Raw genomic sequence first — 16,303 nt, forward strand, 5'->3', positions numbered from 1 at the left:
TCAACTCCAAATCCAATTTACAATGTTGCTGCTTTTTCAGGAAATAAATGCTGTTCTCTGATACAATACCCCCTCACACCAATACTCACACATTGACTATGTGAAATCCAAACCCAGTGGGACAACTGAAGAAGTGATCATAGGCAGAGGTAGTGAAGAACCCAGAATGCCAATCTCTTCAAGAGATCACAGAGCTGCTTCTCCTTCCCCCTCAGATGCTTCTAGAAGCACCCGGGACCTCTCTGGATGACTGTATCTGTTGTTCAGTTCCCCTTAGACCCTGCACTCAGGCAGAATCTGCTTGCTGCAGGTGTGGAAATCTCCATTCTGCTTACTGTTCTCCCATTCTGGGGGGTCAGGCATGCCCTTGACTCCAGCTTCAGTTCTTTTCTTTGGTCTAGGTGGAGTTCCTGCTGAGGGTAGCTAGGGACCCTCCACTGGGGTGGCTTTTCCAGAACAGCGCTGCCTAACACACCCTGAGCTCCCAGCATCTCAGCTACTGGAGCTGCCAGTCTCCTATTACTAGAAGGGAGGGCTGGTGGGTCTGGATGTCAAGATATTGGTCCTACGTGCAATGCAAGCCTGTGCTCTCCATCTGCCAGGTGCAGGCTCTCTGAGCCCAGTCCCTTTCCCTTCACGGAGGGAAGTAAAAGCCCACACTGCCTGGCAAGGACATTTTAGAAGATAAGAAAAATGATGATCTGGCCCCATTCTTGCATCTCCTTTTGTTGGATTTATTTTGCTGCTTCCAGACTGAGAGGTGAGAGGCTGGTGGTGTGTAACCATCTGTATTTTTCTGGGGTCATTCCTTGGTAGGAAGTCGGGGCCAGGGCAAGAAAGACAGGAGAACTGATCTAACTGCAGGAAGTGTCTGTACTCCCCACTGACTCGTGCTGATCTGGGTAGGACAGACCATAAAAACAACCATCCATCTACTAAAGCTTTTCTCTAGCCAAATTTGGGCCATCCCCATTTTAGACCTCAGCCTGATATTCTTTGTCTTGAGTACACACAGTACCCTGAGTGTTGATACCGTTCTCTCTTTCTGAGAAGCTGTAGAAACAGCAGATGGAAAATATGCTCAGAAGTTGTTTAATGACCTTTTTGAAGATTATTCCAATGCTCTTCGTCCAGTAGAAGACACAGATAAAGTCCTGAATGTCACACTGCAGATTACCCTTTCTCAGATTAAGGATATGGTGAGTAACGGATAGTTGTGACATTTGGAAAGGGTCTCAGGATGAAAGAAAGTGTGTTTCCTGAAGAGAAGTTCTTAAGGGGAAACTTGAGGGGGAATGAAGCAGAATCCTGTGTACAAGCTGGCAGGAGAATAGAATAACAGTGGAGGGAAGATTTCTACAAAACTGTTTCACTAAACGTTACCCAATGTTCATTAATATTACTGTGACCTACAGCTCTAGTCATAAAACTTAACAGTCTTAGATCCTATAAAGAAAGCTGGGGTTATGTTTTGTATGATTCCACTTATACCACATTTCCAAAGTAGGTAAATCCAGCGAGAGAGAGAGAGAGCAGACTGTTTGCCAGGAGCTGCCGGGAAGGAAGTGGGAGACTGCTCAGTGGTTATGGGATTTCCTGGGGAGAAATGAGAATGCTCTTGGATTAGACAGTGGTGAGGGTTGTACAACCTTGAGAATGTACTGGAAGCCACTGAATGTGAAGTGTACACACTTCTAAAATGGTTAAGATGATTTTGGTGTTTTGTGAATTTAATCTCAATATTAACAAAAGTAAGCTAACATTGTAAGCTATGTCATCTCATAGCTTTAGTGCACATATAAGGATTTTTCCTCTGTTCATGGTAAATATTTCTTCCTCCCTCTATTAGTTGATCCCTTTTTATTGAAAATCAAGCAGTTGATCCATGCAAAAATCCAAAGACTTAAATATCTATCCACTTTGCATTTGAGACACTAAATCAAGAAGGAAAAAATGGCCTTGGTAGTTCATCAAAAGGATAGAATTAAAAAGTTATCACTTACTAATTGAAAATCTCACTTATTAATTGTGAAGAGTAAGTGTCCTGAAGACTAAACGCATTTGGTTGAAGTGTCAATCAGATAAAGTGACATTTAGATTCATTGTGTAGGATGAAAGAAACCAAATTCTGACCGCCTATCTATGGATCCGCCAAATCTGGCATGATGCTTATCTCACATGGGATCGAGACCAGTATGATGGGCTGGACTCCATCAGGATTCCCAGTGACCTGGTGTGGAGGCCAGACATTGTTCTTTATAACAAGTAAGTACAAGTCCAGGTTTTCCTGGAATGAACCTGTTGATTTAATAGAACCTATACATAATGAAAAAAGGAATTTTTAAAACATGCATGAATTTAAGGATTAATCTGTGTTCTTAGACCTTAAAATAATGGTCATGAAAGCTCAAATAGTAAAATAATAGATCATAGAAGCTCAGAGCTGGAAGTAAACCATCAAATTCCATCTATAGTCTCCTTTTTCAGGTGAGAAATTGGAAGCTGCATTAGTTTGCTAGAGCTGCTGTAACAAAATAGCACACGTTGGGTGACCTAAAGAACAAAAATTCGTGATCTTGCAGTTCTGGAGGCTGGAAATGTGAAATCAAGAGTTGGTGCCCTCTGAAGGTTGTGAGGAGTAGTGTGTTCAAGCCTGTCCTCTGGCTTCTGGTGGTTTCTTGACATCTTCAACATTCCTTGAATTGTAGAAGCAACACCCTGAACTCTGTCTTCATCTTCACATGAAGCTCTCCTTCTCCTACCTGGGCCTAAAATTCCCATTTTAGAAGGAGACCAGGGATCTTGGCTTTGATGCCCACCCCATTGTATAAGTTAATCTCATCTTAACTAATTATATCTACAATGATCCTAATCTTTTTTTTCCTCTTTCCACATTTTATATTGGTTCATTATAGTTATACATAATGATGGGATTACAATGATCCCAATCTTTTTTAAAAAATATTTTTTAGCTATACATGGACACAATATCTTTTTATTTTGTTTATTTGTTTTTATATGGTGCTGAGGATTGAACCCAGTGCCTCACATGTGCAAGGCAAGCGCTCTGCCACTGAGCCACCACCCCATCCCACAATGATCCCAATCTTAAACAAAATCCCATTCGGAGATATGGGGCTATTAGGATTTCAAAATACGAATTTTCTGGGGATACAATTTATGGAACAGCAGCATTCACTGTTCATGATTATATATCAATAACAATGATCCTACTAAAATGAAACTGGAATGGTCCATCTAGAAGATGGACTATGGATTTTGGACTCTGTAAACAGGTTTATAGGACAGTTGACTCTTTCCCACTCTTGGAGCAAGGGGCCTTGGGTAAATAAGTAGGTAAGAATTGTGTTCCTCAAATATATAGTGCACACAAATGACCTAGGAATCTTGTCAAAATACAGATTCATATTTGGCGGGTGGGCCTGTGTTCTTCCTTTCTACAAGCTCCGGATAGTGTTGGTACTGCCAATCCACAGGCCACACTATGGGAGGAAACCAGAGATCTCTGTCACAATCCAAGCTCAGTTTTTTCACCTGTTGTTGAGGGAACTTTCTCTCTCTCTCTCTCTCTCTCTCTCTCTCTCTCTCTCTCTCTCTCTCAAACAAGTTTCTGTGAGTTGAGAAAGGTTCTTTTGTTGCTCAGAACAATGTGAATGAGAGGAAGTTTGGGACAGGATTCTTCCCTGGGTGGAGCATCTACTGGGCACAAATTTCCCTTAAGGAAGCAAGACTAGTAAGAGGCAGCTTGGATTTGAGTGTCACTCCTTACTCAGAGAGCTCATCCAAGGAGCATCATCTCTTGAATCATAGCCCCAATCCTGCTGTCCATTCCCCACTCTGAGTGACCAGGGGGATCTTCCATAGTCCTTCCAAGCAACATAACATTCAAGAACGTAACTGGTGCCTTATTACTCCAGTTCACCCTTGAGCATACAATTGGCTTAGATGGTTTCTGATGGCATTCTGTAAGTTCTAACAATTTTCCTTGGAAAACCAACAGAATGCTGGTTCTCTCCTCTGGCTTGCTTTGCTTGGCCAAGGCAGTGACCAGATCTTACTGAAATGCTTCCTTGCAAGCTCAAGCAAAATCCTAAGTCAAGCGACCCTAGTGCCCCATGTTAGAGAAGCCAGTTATGTGCTCATGAGTTCATGCAAATGGTTCCTCTGCCTTTGCAATGGCAGTGGAGAAAGACTACTTTTTTCTAAAGGAAAATAGAATTTCTGTACTCAAAAATGTAAGGCATAGATTTTGATAAGGCAAAGGAAGATATAACCTGAATAAGTGATCATCTCTAAGATTATGGATGAATGATTGTTTTCCCCTGTGTTTTCTAAATACAAATATACAACTCTTACAACAACAACAAAAAGGTATTTTTAATGTTCTGGGGCCTATGTGAACAAAATCAGGTAAGCAGATTTAAGTCTCAACAGGCTAATTTTTGTCTGGATGTTCAAATCATTGACCTGGACCAAGGGAGTAGCATTGGGAATAGATGGAAGGAACATAGAGCAGAGGTGTTTTAAAGGAAGAATCCAAGAGAACCTGATTCTGGAGTGTCAATGGAGATGGGAGAGAAGGGCACATTAGAGGTGAATCCAAACTCTCAAGCCGGGATATCAGGTAGAAAGTTAATCCATTGCCAAGGACATTGAAGTGCCCGGCACAAGGCAGTAAAATATCTTGGGTAAGGTAGTTGAGTTCTCTTAGGAAAAGATAGTCATTGTCCTCATCTGACCTCCAGGGCTGATGACGAGTCTTCAGAGCCGGTAAATACCAATGTGGTCCTGCGGTACGATGGACTCATCACCTGGGATTCACCAGCCATCACCAAAAGTTCCTGTGTGGTGGATGTCACCTACTTCCCCTTTGATAACCAGCAGTGCAACCTGACTTTTGGTTCCTGGACCTACAATGGCAATCAGGTGGACATATTCAACGCTCTGGACAGCGGAGATCTCTCAGATTTCATCGAAGACGTGGAATGGGAGGTCAATGGCATGCCTGCCGTGAAGAATGTGATCTCCTATGGCTGCTGCTCTGAGCCTTACCCAGATGTGACCTTCACCCTCCTTCTGAAGAGGAGGTCCTCATTCTATATAGTCAACCTCCTCGTCCCTTGTGTCCTCATATCTTTTCTCGCTCCCTTGAGTTTTTATCTCCCAGCAGCCTCTGGGGAGAAGGTCTCCCTGGGAGTGACCATCCTGTTGGCCATGACTGTGTTTCAGCTCATGGTGGCAGAGATCATGCCAGCCTCAGAAAATGTCCCTCTGATAGGTGAGTTCAAGTGTCTTTGAGTCTCGCTTGGTAGTGACCAGAGGATGTGATTCTGCCTTGAAATTGTAACATTTGGGCCAACTTAAGTCTTAATATAGGCTGTTGCGTGGTTCCCTGAGGGTCTGCAGTTGGTATCTTAGATGGGGCTATTGGAACAAAACTGGTCTTTTGGTCTCTGGGTTTACACAAAGAACAACAAGATGCTTTATGGTTTAGAGCAATGGTTCTCAAAATGGTGGTCTCGGGACACACCACCTCAGCATCACCTGGGCACTTACAGATATAAATTCTCAGGGCCCACATTGGACCTACTGAATTAGAAATTCTGGAAGTAAAGCCTGGCAATCTGTTTAAACAAGCCTTCCAGGTGATTCTGATGCACTTTCTGTGCAAGTCTGAAAACCACTGACTCAGAAGGTAAGGCTCAGATTTTGAAGCCAAAGAAGCCTGACTTTACCAGTGACTCCTAGATCAACCTTGGGTAAGTTACTTCATCTTTAAGTCTCTGCTTCATCATCTGCAACATTTATATAATTGCTGCCTCCTGAGAAAATGCTTGGTGCAGAGTCTGGCATATGGCAAGTATTGAGTTAACAGTGACTTTTATTATCTTTTCACATTATGACGGCTTTCCTTCGGGGAAGAATGGGAATCATGATAGAAAGCTGAGCTGGAATTCTAAGCCTGACATCCAGCCTTAATGAGATAGTTCTTCACATTTATTGGGTATAAGAGCAGTGGAAGAACTTATTAAAATGCAGCTTCTTAAACTGAAGGAGTTTGGTTTAACAATTTTGACCAACGTTTGGGAATTGAATGAAGCTCATTCTAAAGCAGACCACATTTTCAAAACTCTGCAATGGTGAAATGTTTCTCCAAGGGTGAATATAGGATGAGGCGATCATCCTCCTCTCCCTGCTCTTTTACCTACCTTGGTCTGATATCTCTCCTGTCACCATTAACACCTACTTCCTCCACTGGGGATGTCCCCGAGAGTCAATGCCTCCATCTCCAAAACTTGCTGTTGGAATAGATGCTTACCAGAATAAAAACCTAGATCTAATTTTTAGTTCTTTAAAATAAGCAATGAGGAAAAATTTGAGATCTCCAAGAGATTTAGAGTCCCTTGGTTCAAAGGGAGGCTGAATGATCTTTTCTTCTCTGTGGAATCCAGTTTCCTCTCTATGGGATCCTCTCTAACTAATCCAGTATGGAATTGGTTTCTTTGGAGATTTCTTCCTTTTCATTTCTCTTCTAGCAACACCTACACACACACACACACACACACATACACATACACACACACACACCCACCTTTTTGAGAAATAAACACACTAAGATTGCCTCTCCAGTAATAAAAAGCAAGAGAGACATTGGCATTATTATTGCCTCTCCTGAGGAAGAAATGATTTACAGTAATGACAGCCAATCATAACTCTGTTTGAAGCAGATCTATTGGCAGATCCTCTCTTCTTTAGCCTTGACGTTGAACATCTAGTTGGCACAATTTCTAAAGAGAGATGACTCTCTGGAATTTTGCAAGCATCACTTGTTTTGTTTCTATGATGGCATGAATTTTTTTTTCAGGAAGTGTATACACAGTTCTTGAGAAGATTAACAGTCACAATTTGTTATTAGTAGCACCTAGGAAATGTGTGCCCAATCTTACAGAAATATGTTTAAGTTTTCCACATTAAGTATACAGTATTTGGTGTGTATTTCTGGCATGTGATCTTTACCTTACAAAACAAAACAAAACAAAACAAAACAAAACAAAACTACCCCCACTTTTAAATTGACCTGAATTTTTAACAAATAATAAATGGACTATAAACATTATCAAATGCTTTTCTTCATCTGTTAAGATAATCACGTGAGTTTTCTCTTTCACACATTAATAGAGTAAAATATATCAAAAGGTTTTCTGGACCACACTCTCCCTTTTCATGACATATTAATACTTGAAGACAATATGGGATTCAGTTAGTTAATATTTATATAGAACTCTTCAAATATGTCTCTAAGCGAAATTGCCTTAATATTTCTTTTCTCATCACTTTAAGGATCAGGTTAAATTGACTTCATAGAATAAAGTTATCCCTCCTTTTCTGTTTCTGCAACATCTTACATAAGATATGAATTTTTTTTCCTTGAAAGTTTGATAAAACTCATTTACAAATTCTTCTGGACCTACAGTTTTTTCTATATGGGGAGAAGCAGTATAATTCATTCCCATTTTTATTCAAGTGTTCTTTTTTCTTGCATTAATTTTGACATTTGGTATTTTTTCTTGAAATTCGCCTAGATTATCAAGTACATTATCATAAAGATGTTTCTAATATGATTTTATTTTTTTCCAAATTTCTACTCTTTTGTATTCTCTCTTCCTCTTGCTCTCTTTCTCTATCCTGTGAGTGGGCATTTCAAAGATTCCTCAATTTTATTATTCTTTTATTCTTCTCTTTTGTATCTTTTTCTTTTCTGGGAGGGGGTCTGGCTCTGTGGCCCAGGCTAGCCCCAACTCCCGGGGCTAGCAATCTTCCTAGCTCAGTCTCTGAAGTAGTAGGGACTAGAGGCCACCATCACCATGCCCAGGTTTATTACTCTTTCCAAAAGCTTTCCTTTGTTTTGTTCATCTTCTTAATTTCTTGTGCTCTATTTCATGAACTTGCCCTCCTTATTGTTTCTTTCCTTCATTTCCCTTTTTCATGTACATTTGCTTTATATACTCCCATTTTAAAGATATAGTGACACGGTGTCTCTTTTCTTACCCAGTAGTAATTCTCCTCCATATTAACAAAGTTTAAAGACAAGCCTGAGACCTGCTCAAGTTCATTAACTGCTTGTATGTTGAGAGTGGCAAGGTTTTTCACATCATCATCTCTGCACACATTTGCAAACCTTTTAACTTGGAGCCAAGAACAGTGCTGAAAATGTTTACATGCATCATTTCTATTAAGCCTCCTCATATTTTCATGATACTATTTTGTTGTTGTTGTTGTTGTTACCAGGGATTAAACTCGGGGGCGCTCGACCACTGAGCCACATCCCCAGCCCTATTTTGCATTTTATTTATTTACTTTTTATTTTATGTACTGAATTGCTTCGCACCTCGCTTTTGCTGAGGCTGGCTTTGAACTTGCGATCCTCCTGCCTCAGCCTCCTGAGCTGCTGGGATTACAGGTGCGCGCCACCACACCCAGCTCGTGATACTATTCTTATACTTGTTTCACACAGCAGGAATCTGAAGCGTGGCAGGTTCTAAGTCCAGCTGGGATCTGAACTCAAGATATTTGATTCAGAGGTCTGCATTAGTGATCACTGAGTAGACCAGTTCCTGAGAAAAGGTGATGGTCTCTTTCTCTTTAAGCAAATCGGAGAACTGTGTTAAAGCCGACTTAGCTGTTGTTGTTTTACTTCCAGGAAAATACTACATAGCTACCATGGCCTTGACCACAGCCTCCACGGCCCTGACCATAATGGTGATGAATATCCACTTCTGCGGGGCCGAGGCCCGGCCTGTGCCTCACTGGGCCAGGGTGGTCATCCTGAAGTACATGTCCAGGATCTTGTTTGTCTACGACGTCGGGGAGAGCTGCCTGGGCCCTTGCCGCAGCAGGGAGCGGTACCACCTCCCCAGGGTGTATGGCAAACTCCCCGGGTCCAACCTGAACACAGCCAGGAACAGAGACCTTCCCAGAAAAAAGGAAATGAACAAACTCTTAAAGAACGACCTGGGGTGCCAGGGTGAGAACCCACAGGGTGCTGACAGTTACTGTGCACGGTATGAAGCGCTGACAAGAAACATCGAGTACATAGCCAAGTGCCTCAAAGATCACAGGGCCACCAACTCCAAGGGGGGTGAATGGAAGAAGGTTGCGAAAGTCATAGACCGGTTTTTCATGTGGATTTTTTTCATCATGGTGTTTGTGATGACTATTTTGATCATAGCAAGAGCGGATTAGGAGATATTTGATACCTGGGGTGAAATCAGTAAAATACCCTGCGATCTCCTCCAGTGTTCTTTTAAGCCAGATTGTTGTTCGAATGTAGTTTAGGGGTTTTTGTCGTTTGTACTTTTTATTTTTGATTTCAAGCCCACATGGCCGCTATCTGTCAGGTTAAAAGGAGATCCAAAGGTTCAAAGGCTGGAAACTGGAGGAAATAAGGAAAGACCTCTTTCATAGCCTTCCAGAATGTTGGGTGACACCTCTAATTGACACAACTATTCACCTCTTTTGCTGTTCAGATAACAAAGCCCTGCAAATTGGTGTTTAAAATTTAAAGGAAAAAAAAAAGAAAAAACAAGACAAAAACGTTTTCCCATTCTTCCCTTAGTTCATATTAAAATATGCTTTTTGTTGTTGTTGGAAAATTCTTCCTTTATTTGGATCTAATGACATCTCTTAGACTTTTCTTTGACTTGGCTTGTCATCATGGTTAGCTCTGACAAAGGGTTTCTCCTGAACAAATATTTCCCCCTTAGTTCCCTTTTTTCAACTCACTTTCTAAAACATGCTCCGAGAATGATTTAAGCCTCAGTGGTAAGTTTGCGAGGCAGGGTACATTTCAAGCCAAATCTCAAATGATAGAAATAAAGTTTTGTCCTACATGAAGTCTAAGGGTCAGCAATCAAAAAGGGAAGAGAATTTCTTTTCATGGTGATGTCTACATGTTGGTTATGTTGTATATAAACCCTAAAGATGAGGTCATTCCCACATGACCTTTTCTTAAATAAGATAAAAAGTTGTTCCTACATTTAGTCTCTGACTGAAATAAGGTCATCAGCAAGCTGAGCTCATTCGTTCAACTATTCAAACATTTATTTTCTCCTACATAGAATAAAGCAACATGATTTGTATTTGCATTAGCTATCATAGCAAATCTTGTGATCATCACCACAATTCTTTGAGATAGGCAGGCAGGTATTGCTGTTCTTTCTCAGAGGGAGAAACTGTGGCTTAGGAAAGTGGGTGTAAGTGACCTACATCCTCAATGTTCAACTAGGCTGGGATTCAACTCTTGGTACTATGGCTCCAAGTGGGACCAGAGTTGCTGAGGCCATATGGCTTTTGACCACAACAGATTGTAACTTAGAAGAGACTAGGGATTTTCATTCTTTATTTTAAACTTTCTGCCTTAATTTACTTCCTGTGTATCTCAACTCCTTTCCTACTTTCAATCAAATGTACCTTCAAAGGTGGCCATGCCCTAATCTTCACAACCTGTGTGTGTGTGTGTTAAGTTACAGGGCAATGAGGAATTAAGATTGTAGATCAAATGACCTTAAGATGGGGAGATTATCTTGGATTATCCAGGTAGGTCCAGTATAACCATGAGGATCCTTTTAAGTGGAAGAAGGAGGCAAAAGAGAGTACCAAAGAGATGGCATCTTGTGAAGGACCCGACCAAGGTTGCTGGCTTTGAAAATGGAGAAAAGGAGCCATGAACCAACAATATGAGTAGCTTCTAGAAGCTAAGAGAATGCCTTTTTGTCTCTCCTATTCTCAATTATAATTTGACATGGCAAAGAAACACATTGTTCCCAAGAGCCTCTGGAAGAAAAGCAGTCATGTGGAACACTGATTTTAGCACAGCAAGACTCATTCCAGACTTCTAACCCTCCACAACTCTAAGATAATAAATGATTTTAAGGCACTAAGTTTGTGACAACTTGTTAGAGTGGTAACAGAAAGCTAATACAGTCCTCATGAGCATTACTGTGTGCTATGGTGTCAGTAAGTCTCTCTACCAGTGCGTTGGAGGTATAGACCTCAGGGTGGTAGTATTGGGAAGTGTTGGAACCTTAAGAAATGAGGTCAAACCAGGTGTGGTGGTGCTTGCCTAGAAGTCCAGTGACTCTGGAGGCTGAGGCAAGAGGCACAAGTTCAAAGCCAGTGTTAACAACTTGGTGAGGCCCTGAGCAGCTTAATGAGACCCTGTCATAATAAAAAATAAAAAGGGCTGGGGATGAGGTTCAGAGGTTAAGTGCCTCTGAGTTCAATCCCCAGTACCAGAAAGAAAGAAAGAAAGAGAGAGAGAGAAAGAAAAGAGAGAGAAAGAGAGAGAGAGAGAGAGAGAGAGAGAGAGAGAGAGAGAGAGAGAAGGAAGGAAGGAAAGAAGGAAGGAAGGAAGGAAGGAAGGAAGGAAGGAAGGAAGGAAGGAAGGAAGGAAGACCAAGTAGGAAGTTCTTAGGGCAATTAGGGGTGTGTCTCCAGAAGTGATCGTGAGACTTCAGTTGGTTTTTGGCTTCCTGTTTAGAGATTTGATCTCTTCCATACTTGTCCCCACTGTTGCTACCTGCCATGAGGTGGTGCTGTCAAAAGGGACCCTCACCAGAGCCTACACCATGCTTATTTGGACTACAGGCCTCCAAAACTGTGAGCTAAATAAACCTTTCTTTATAAAGTTTGCCCATCTCAGATATTTTCATTATACCAACACATAATGACTACACTGTGTATTTAACTTTTCCCATATTTAGATTATTTAATTAGGATGGATTTACCTACAGCCACTTTGAGAAGGTCTTGTTGAGCCATGCCCCTGGGAAACCCTGGGAAAGCACAAAAAAGATTTTAAGCAAGGGAGAGAGACAGTGTCAGAATTGTGATTCAGAAATAAGACTGCGGTGGCAATTAAAAGATTGTAGAGAAGAGACAGGGAAATAGATCTGTTGGGATGTTTCTTACTAGTTCAGGCAAGTGATAATGAAGGCTTGACCTGGGACAATGGGAATAAAAAGTAGGAAAGATTACAGATCACAAAATATCCGTGACCTAGGGTATACAGGGCTTGGCGATTGGTTGGTTAAGAACCGCTGAGGAGAAGGTGTTTAGGAGAGAGATGAGGATGAGAAGGAATTCGTCGGGGTAAGAGTTGAAGAAACTGCCAAATTGCAGGTCAGAACTCAGGCTCAAGGGCAGAACAGGGCTTGTTACATAGGAGAAAATTTTAAAAAGGTTCGGGAGGTAGAGAGATGCAATCAAATCACTGATAAGAGATGAAAGAGTCAAGTTTGGCAAGGTGAGCGGGGCCAGATGATGCTGAGCCCTGCAAAGTTTAAAAAAAAACACCAACCACTTTGTTTATCTTCTGACCGCCTTGGTGCACTGAGATACACCTGGTTTTTTGAGGTCCTGAACTTTGTTCTTTCTTCTCTGTATCTCTGTGCCTATTTTTCCATCGACTGTGGGTCCAGACCAATACATGCCAACGAGCCATGGGCAAACCTGGCAAATGGACTGTCTTTGAGCAAACTGGAAACACAAGTTCTAGGATATCTGAAGCAATAGGAGTGAGGCCACTTGTAATGTCACTGACTTCAGAGGCTGACAAGGAGCTGCCTCTTTCTTCCTCTCTGATGGTGCCTTTGAAATAGGACCTGGCTGTTAGAACTCCATGAACTTGTCAATACACCTAAGCCTCTCCAACGCATAGCAAATAAAACCCCATGACAAAACTTCCTTCGCTTCTGTGTACCTCTCTGTCTCTGAACCTCTCAGCCAAGGTTCCTCTCTGCACCAGCCAGTATCAGCAGGAGTTGGGTTCAAATTAGGATAATCCATGGAGGGTTTCACCAAAGACCATGTGCAAGAGTGTGAGCAGGTCTAGAGAAACACACGGGGGTGGGGAGAGGGCCCCGGTGCTCTCAAAGCAGAGCTATTCCCACCCTGAAGCCTGGAGGAGGAGAGAGGGAAGGAGGGGTCTCTTGAAGCAAGGAGAGGGAGCTGTGACCTCTGGGTGACACAGACCCCAGACCCAGCAGGGCGGCACTGGGGAGTATACATCCCCCTTACTCTCAGGAGTTTGGCTGTTGGCCAAACTCAACAGTCATGAGAAACTGTTGCCTGGGCCAGAGAGCGGAGTGGAGAAGGGTAGAGTGCGAATCTCCAGGGATGCCTAAAGGAGAGACATCTGGCACTGTCCCTCCCCGCTGCCTTTGTCTCTGCAACTAAAATCTGACTTCATCTCTCTCCACTCATCAAGTTCATGATGAACTTGACAACTGCCAAATCCACTAGCCACCTCTGAGGCCTCTCAGTTGCCTTTGACACAGCTGACCTTCTTGAAAGGCTTCTCTCTCCTGTTAAAACCTTCTGCTTCTTAAATGGCTCATTCTCAGGATCCCTGGCTGGCGCCAATCCCTCCTCCCTGGTAAAGATCGGCTTCCCTCAGAGTCCCACGCTCAGCTCTCCTCCCGTGGTTTTTACTGCCACATGCATCCTGATGGCTCTCAGAACCATTTGCCCAGGCTTGCTCTCTTAGCTCCAAACCCCAATAATCTCCATGTCAATCGGAAACCTCCACTTCAATGTCTCCGGGTCTTCAAATCCCTCAGGTCCCAAACTAAGTGTATGATCTACATTATCATCCAAGTCTAGGCTCCTCCTGCATTCCCTGTGTCCTTTAGTTGTAAACCATCGACCCCAATACCTGGGTTACAAATCAGGCATCCAGTCATTCTGGATTCTTACCTAACCCGACATCCAACCAGTCACTGATCCTGACAATTCTACCTCGTAAATAAATGCTTCTCAAATCTGTCCACTCCTCTCCATGCCTACACAGTTGCCTGACTTTCACTCTCTGTCATCTTTGGCCTACTGCAGTAGGACCCTCCTTAGGCCTCTCTGTTCCAGTTTCTTCCCCCTCATCAGTGCCAAACCAATCTTGTGACTCTTCCACGTAAAACTTTAAATGGCAAACGAAATGCCTGTAGGACAAAATCCAGCTTCCTGAATATGATATGACAGAGATTAGAAGTGTGTGTGTGTGTGTGTGTGTGTGTGTGTGTGTGTGTGTGTTTTCTTTTATGCTACTCTAGGAAGAGGTGTCCTTGTGTTCACCCCAGGAGTCTAAATTAATTTCCTGGCATAGAAAGTAACTTCTTTCAGGGGGAGGACTTCTGTTGTAGAGGTCCAAGACCCCGGGAACAGTCAGGGTCTTTGTCAATGGAGTGGTATAGAATAAGACCCTTGGTGTTTGAGGGGTAACAAAGAGGAAGCAGAGCTGGTATCCCACCCGGGACTTGTGACTCAGGTTGATGTGGACCTTGGCCTAGACCTTGAATCTGGATGTTTATACAGCAAAACAAACACAAATAACAATAGTCAAGAAAAATATGCAAAAGAAGAATATGAGAAATTCATTCTTGAGAAAGATATTGGAGATCATGGTTAATAAATCAAATTGTAACTGGGTTAAGAATAGATTGAAAAATTCAGTGGGATTCCATAGAGAATCCAGAAATGGATCTCAGTCCATGTGAGAACTTAATATATGATAAAAGGGTAGTTGAAATCAGGAAAGGCCATCCATCAGAAAAGAAAAATAAAGTAAGATAAAGTCAAGCATTTGACTTAAATGTATAAAACAAAAATAACTTAAACCCTATGAGACAAATCTAGGAAATGACATGGATGTAGCAGAGGAGATCACTTTAAAAACAAACAAACAAACAAAAAAACCCTAAAAACCAGAAGCTAAAATAGTGAAGATGGGTATATTTGAATTATTTGGATGATATTTCTTTTCTTTTTCTTTCTTTCTTTTCTTGTGCACTGGGGATTGAACCCAGGGGAACTCTACCACCAAGCTACATTCCCAGCCCTTTAAAAGTATGTTTTGTTTTGAAACAGGATCTCACTAGGTTGCCCAAATCCGTCTCAAACTTGTGATCTTTCTGCCTTAGCCTCTCAAGCAGCTGGGATTACAGGCCTGCCATAGTGCCCAGCAAGATAAGTATATTTGGACTACATAAGATCCCCAAATTTTAGCTGGGGTTGTAGCTCAGCGGTAGAGCACTTGCCTAGCATACGTGAGGCACTGGGTTCAATCCTCAGCACCACATAAAAATAGATAAATAAATAAATAAAGGTATTGTGTCCATCTACAACCATATATATATGTATTGCTGGGGGCAGTAGTACATGACAGCTCAAGAGGCTGAGATGGGAGGATAGGGAGTTCAAAGCCAGCCTCAGCAAAAGTGAGGTGCTAAGCAACTCAGTGAAAAACCTGTCTCTAAATAAAATAGAAAATATGTCTGGAATGTAGCTCAGTGGTTGAGACCCTGAGTTCAATCCCCAGTACCTGTATCCCCCCAGAAAGAAATAACAAAAATATCTATAATATGATCATATTACCTATAAACTGAACAATAACAATATATATGTATATGAATATGACTGATTACATAAGCATCCCATCATTGTTCAAGGGCTGCCACGAGCAAGTGGACTGTTCCCTCTGAAGGTTTTGGGGAGAAGGCTTGCCGTTTTGACTCTGGTCGTTGCCCACAATCCTTTGCTTCTTAGCTTCCTTGGTTTGCAGCTCTAAGTCTCTGGTCTTGGCCTCGGTCTTCACATGGTGTCTGACTGGGCCCCAATTTTTCTCTTCTCATAAGGACACCACCAGCACTGGGTGAGGACCCACCCTAATCCAGCATGACCTTATTTAACCTTAATACATCTGCAAAGACCCTATTTCTAAATAAGATCACATTCACAAGCATCAGGGCTTAAGACTTCAACATATCTTTTGGGGGGACATAACTCAGAGCAGGCTTTCAGTAGACACTGGGTGAAATAGTTTTTAACTTCAGTTGAAGTCACATTAATAGAAAAATTTATAGAAACTTTAACAAAGAATAAAGTTTTAATAATCTTAGGGAAAGTCTAATAAAAGCACAATGTACTCTGATCTATAGCCATAATCCACATCAATATGCGGGGAGTGAAGTAAAATAACAAAACAAGTTCAGGTGGGAGTGGAGATTATGAGAGATATCATAGAAGACTCCCACCCCTTTACCTGTTTCCTTCTCCAGACCCCAGAAACACAAATATAATAAAATTTCTACATTACGTGGTTTGAACCTTAATTGCATTCAGAAATAAGTGACTTACCACAGGTTGAAAGTGGAAGTTAGGATCAAGACCAGAACCCACATTTTAAATATATATATATGTATTTTTTTTTAGTTGTTGATGGACATTTATT

At 41.9% G+C, this 16,303-nt stretch overlaps 1 protein-coding gene across 1 annotated transcript; it reads left to right on the forward strand.

The window, feature by feature from the left end:
- Positions 1–696: 696 nt before the first annotated feature.
- CHRNA9 (cholinergic receptor nicotinic alpha 9 subunit) lies at positions 697–9,264 on the forward strand (the record flags this gene model as incomplete). Its single annotated transcript, XM_081303112.1, has 5 exons — positions 697–760; positions 1,054–1,199; positions 2,111–2,265; positions 4,767–5,299; positions 8,723–9,264. 5 exons carry the CDS (start codon positions 697–699, stop codon positions 9,262–9,264), a joined length of 1,440 nt encoding a protein of 479 aa, XP_081159238.1.
- Between the last annotated feature and the right edge of the window lie 7,039 nt (positions 9,265–16,303).

Source organism: Spermophilus citellus (genome assembly GCF_964194105.1).
Source record: "Spermophilus citellus genome assembly, chromosome: 8".
NCBI lineage: Eukaryota > Metazoa > Chordata > Mammalia > Rodentia > Sciuridae > Spermophilus > Spermophilus citellus.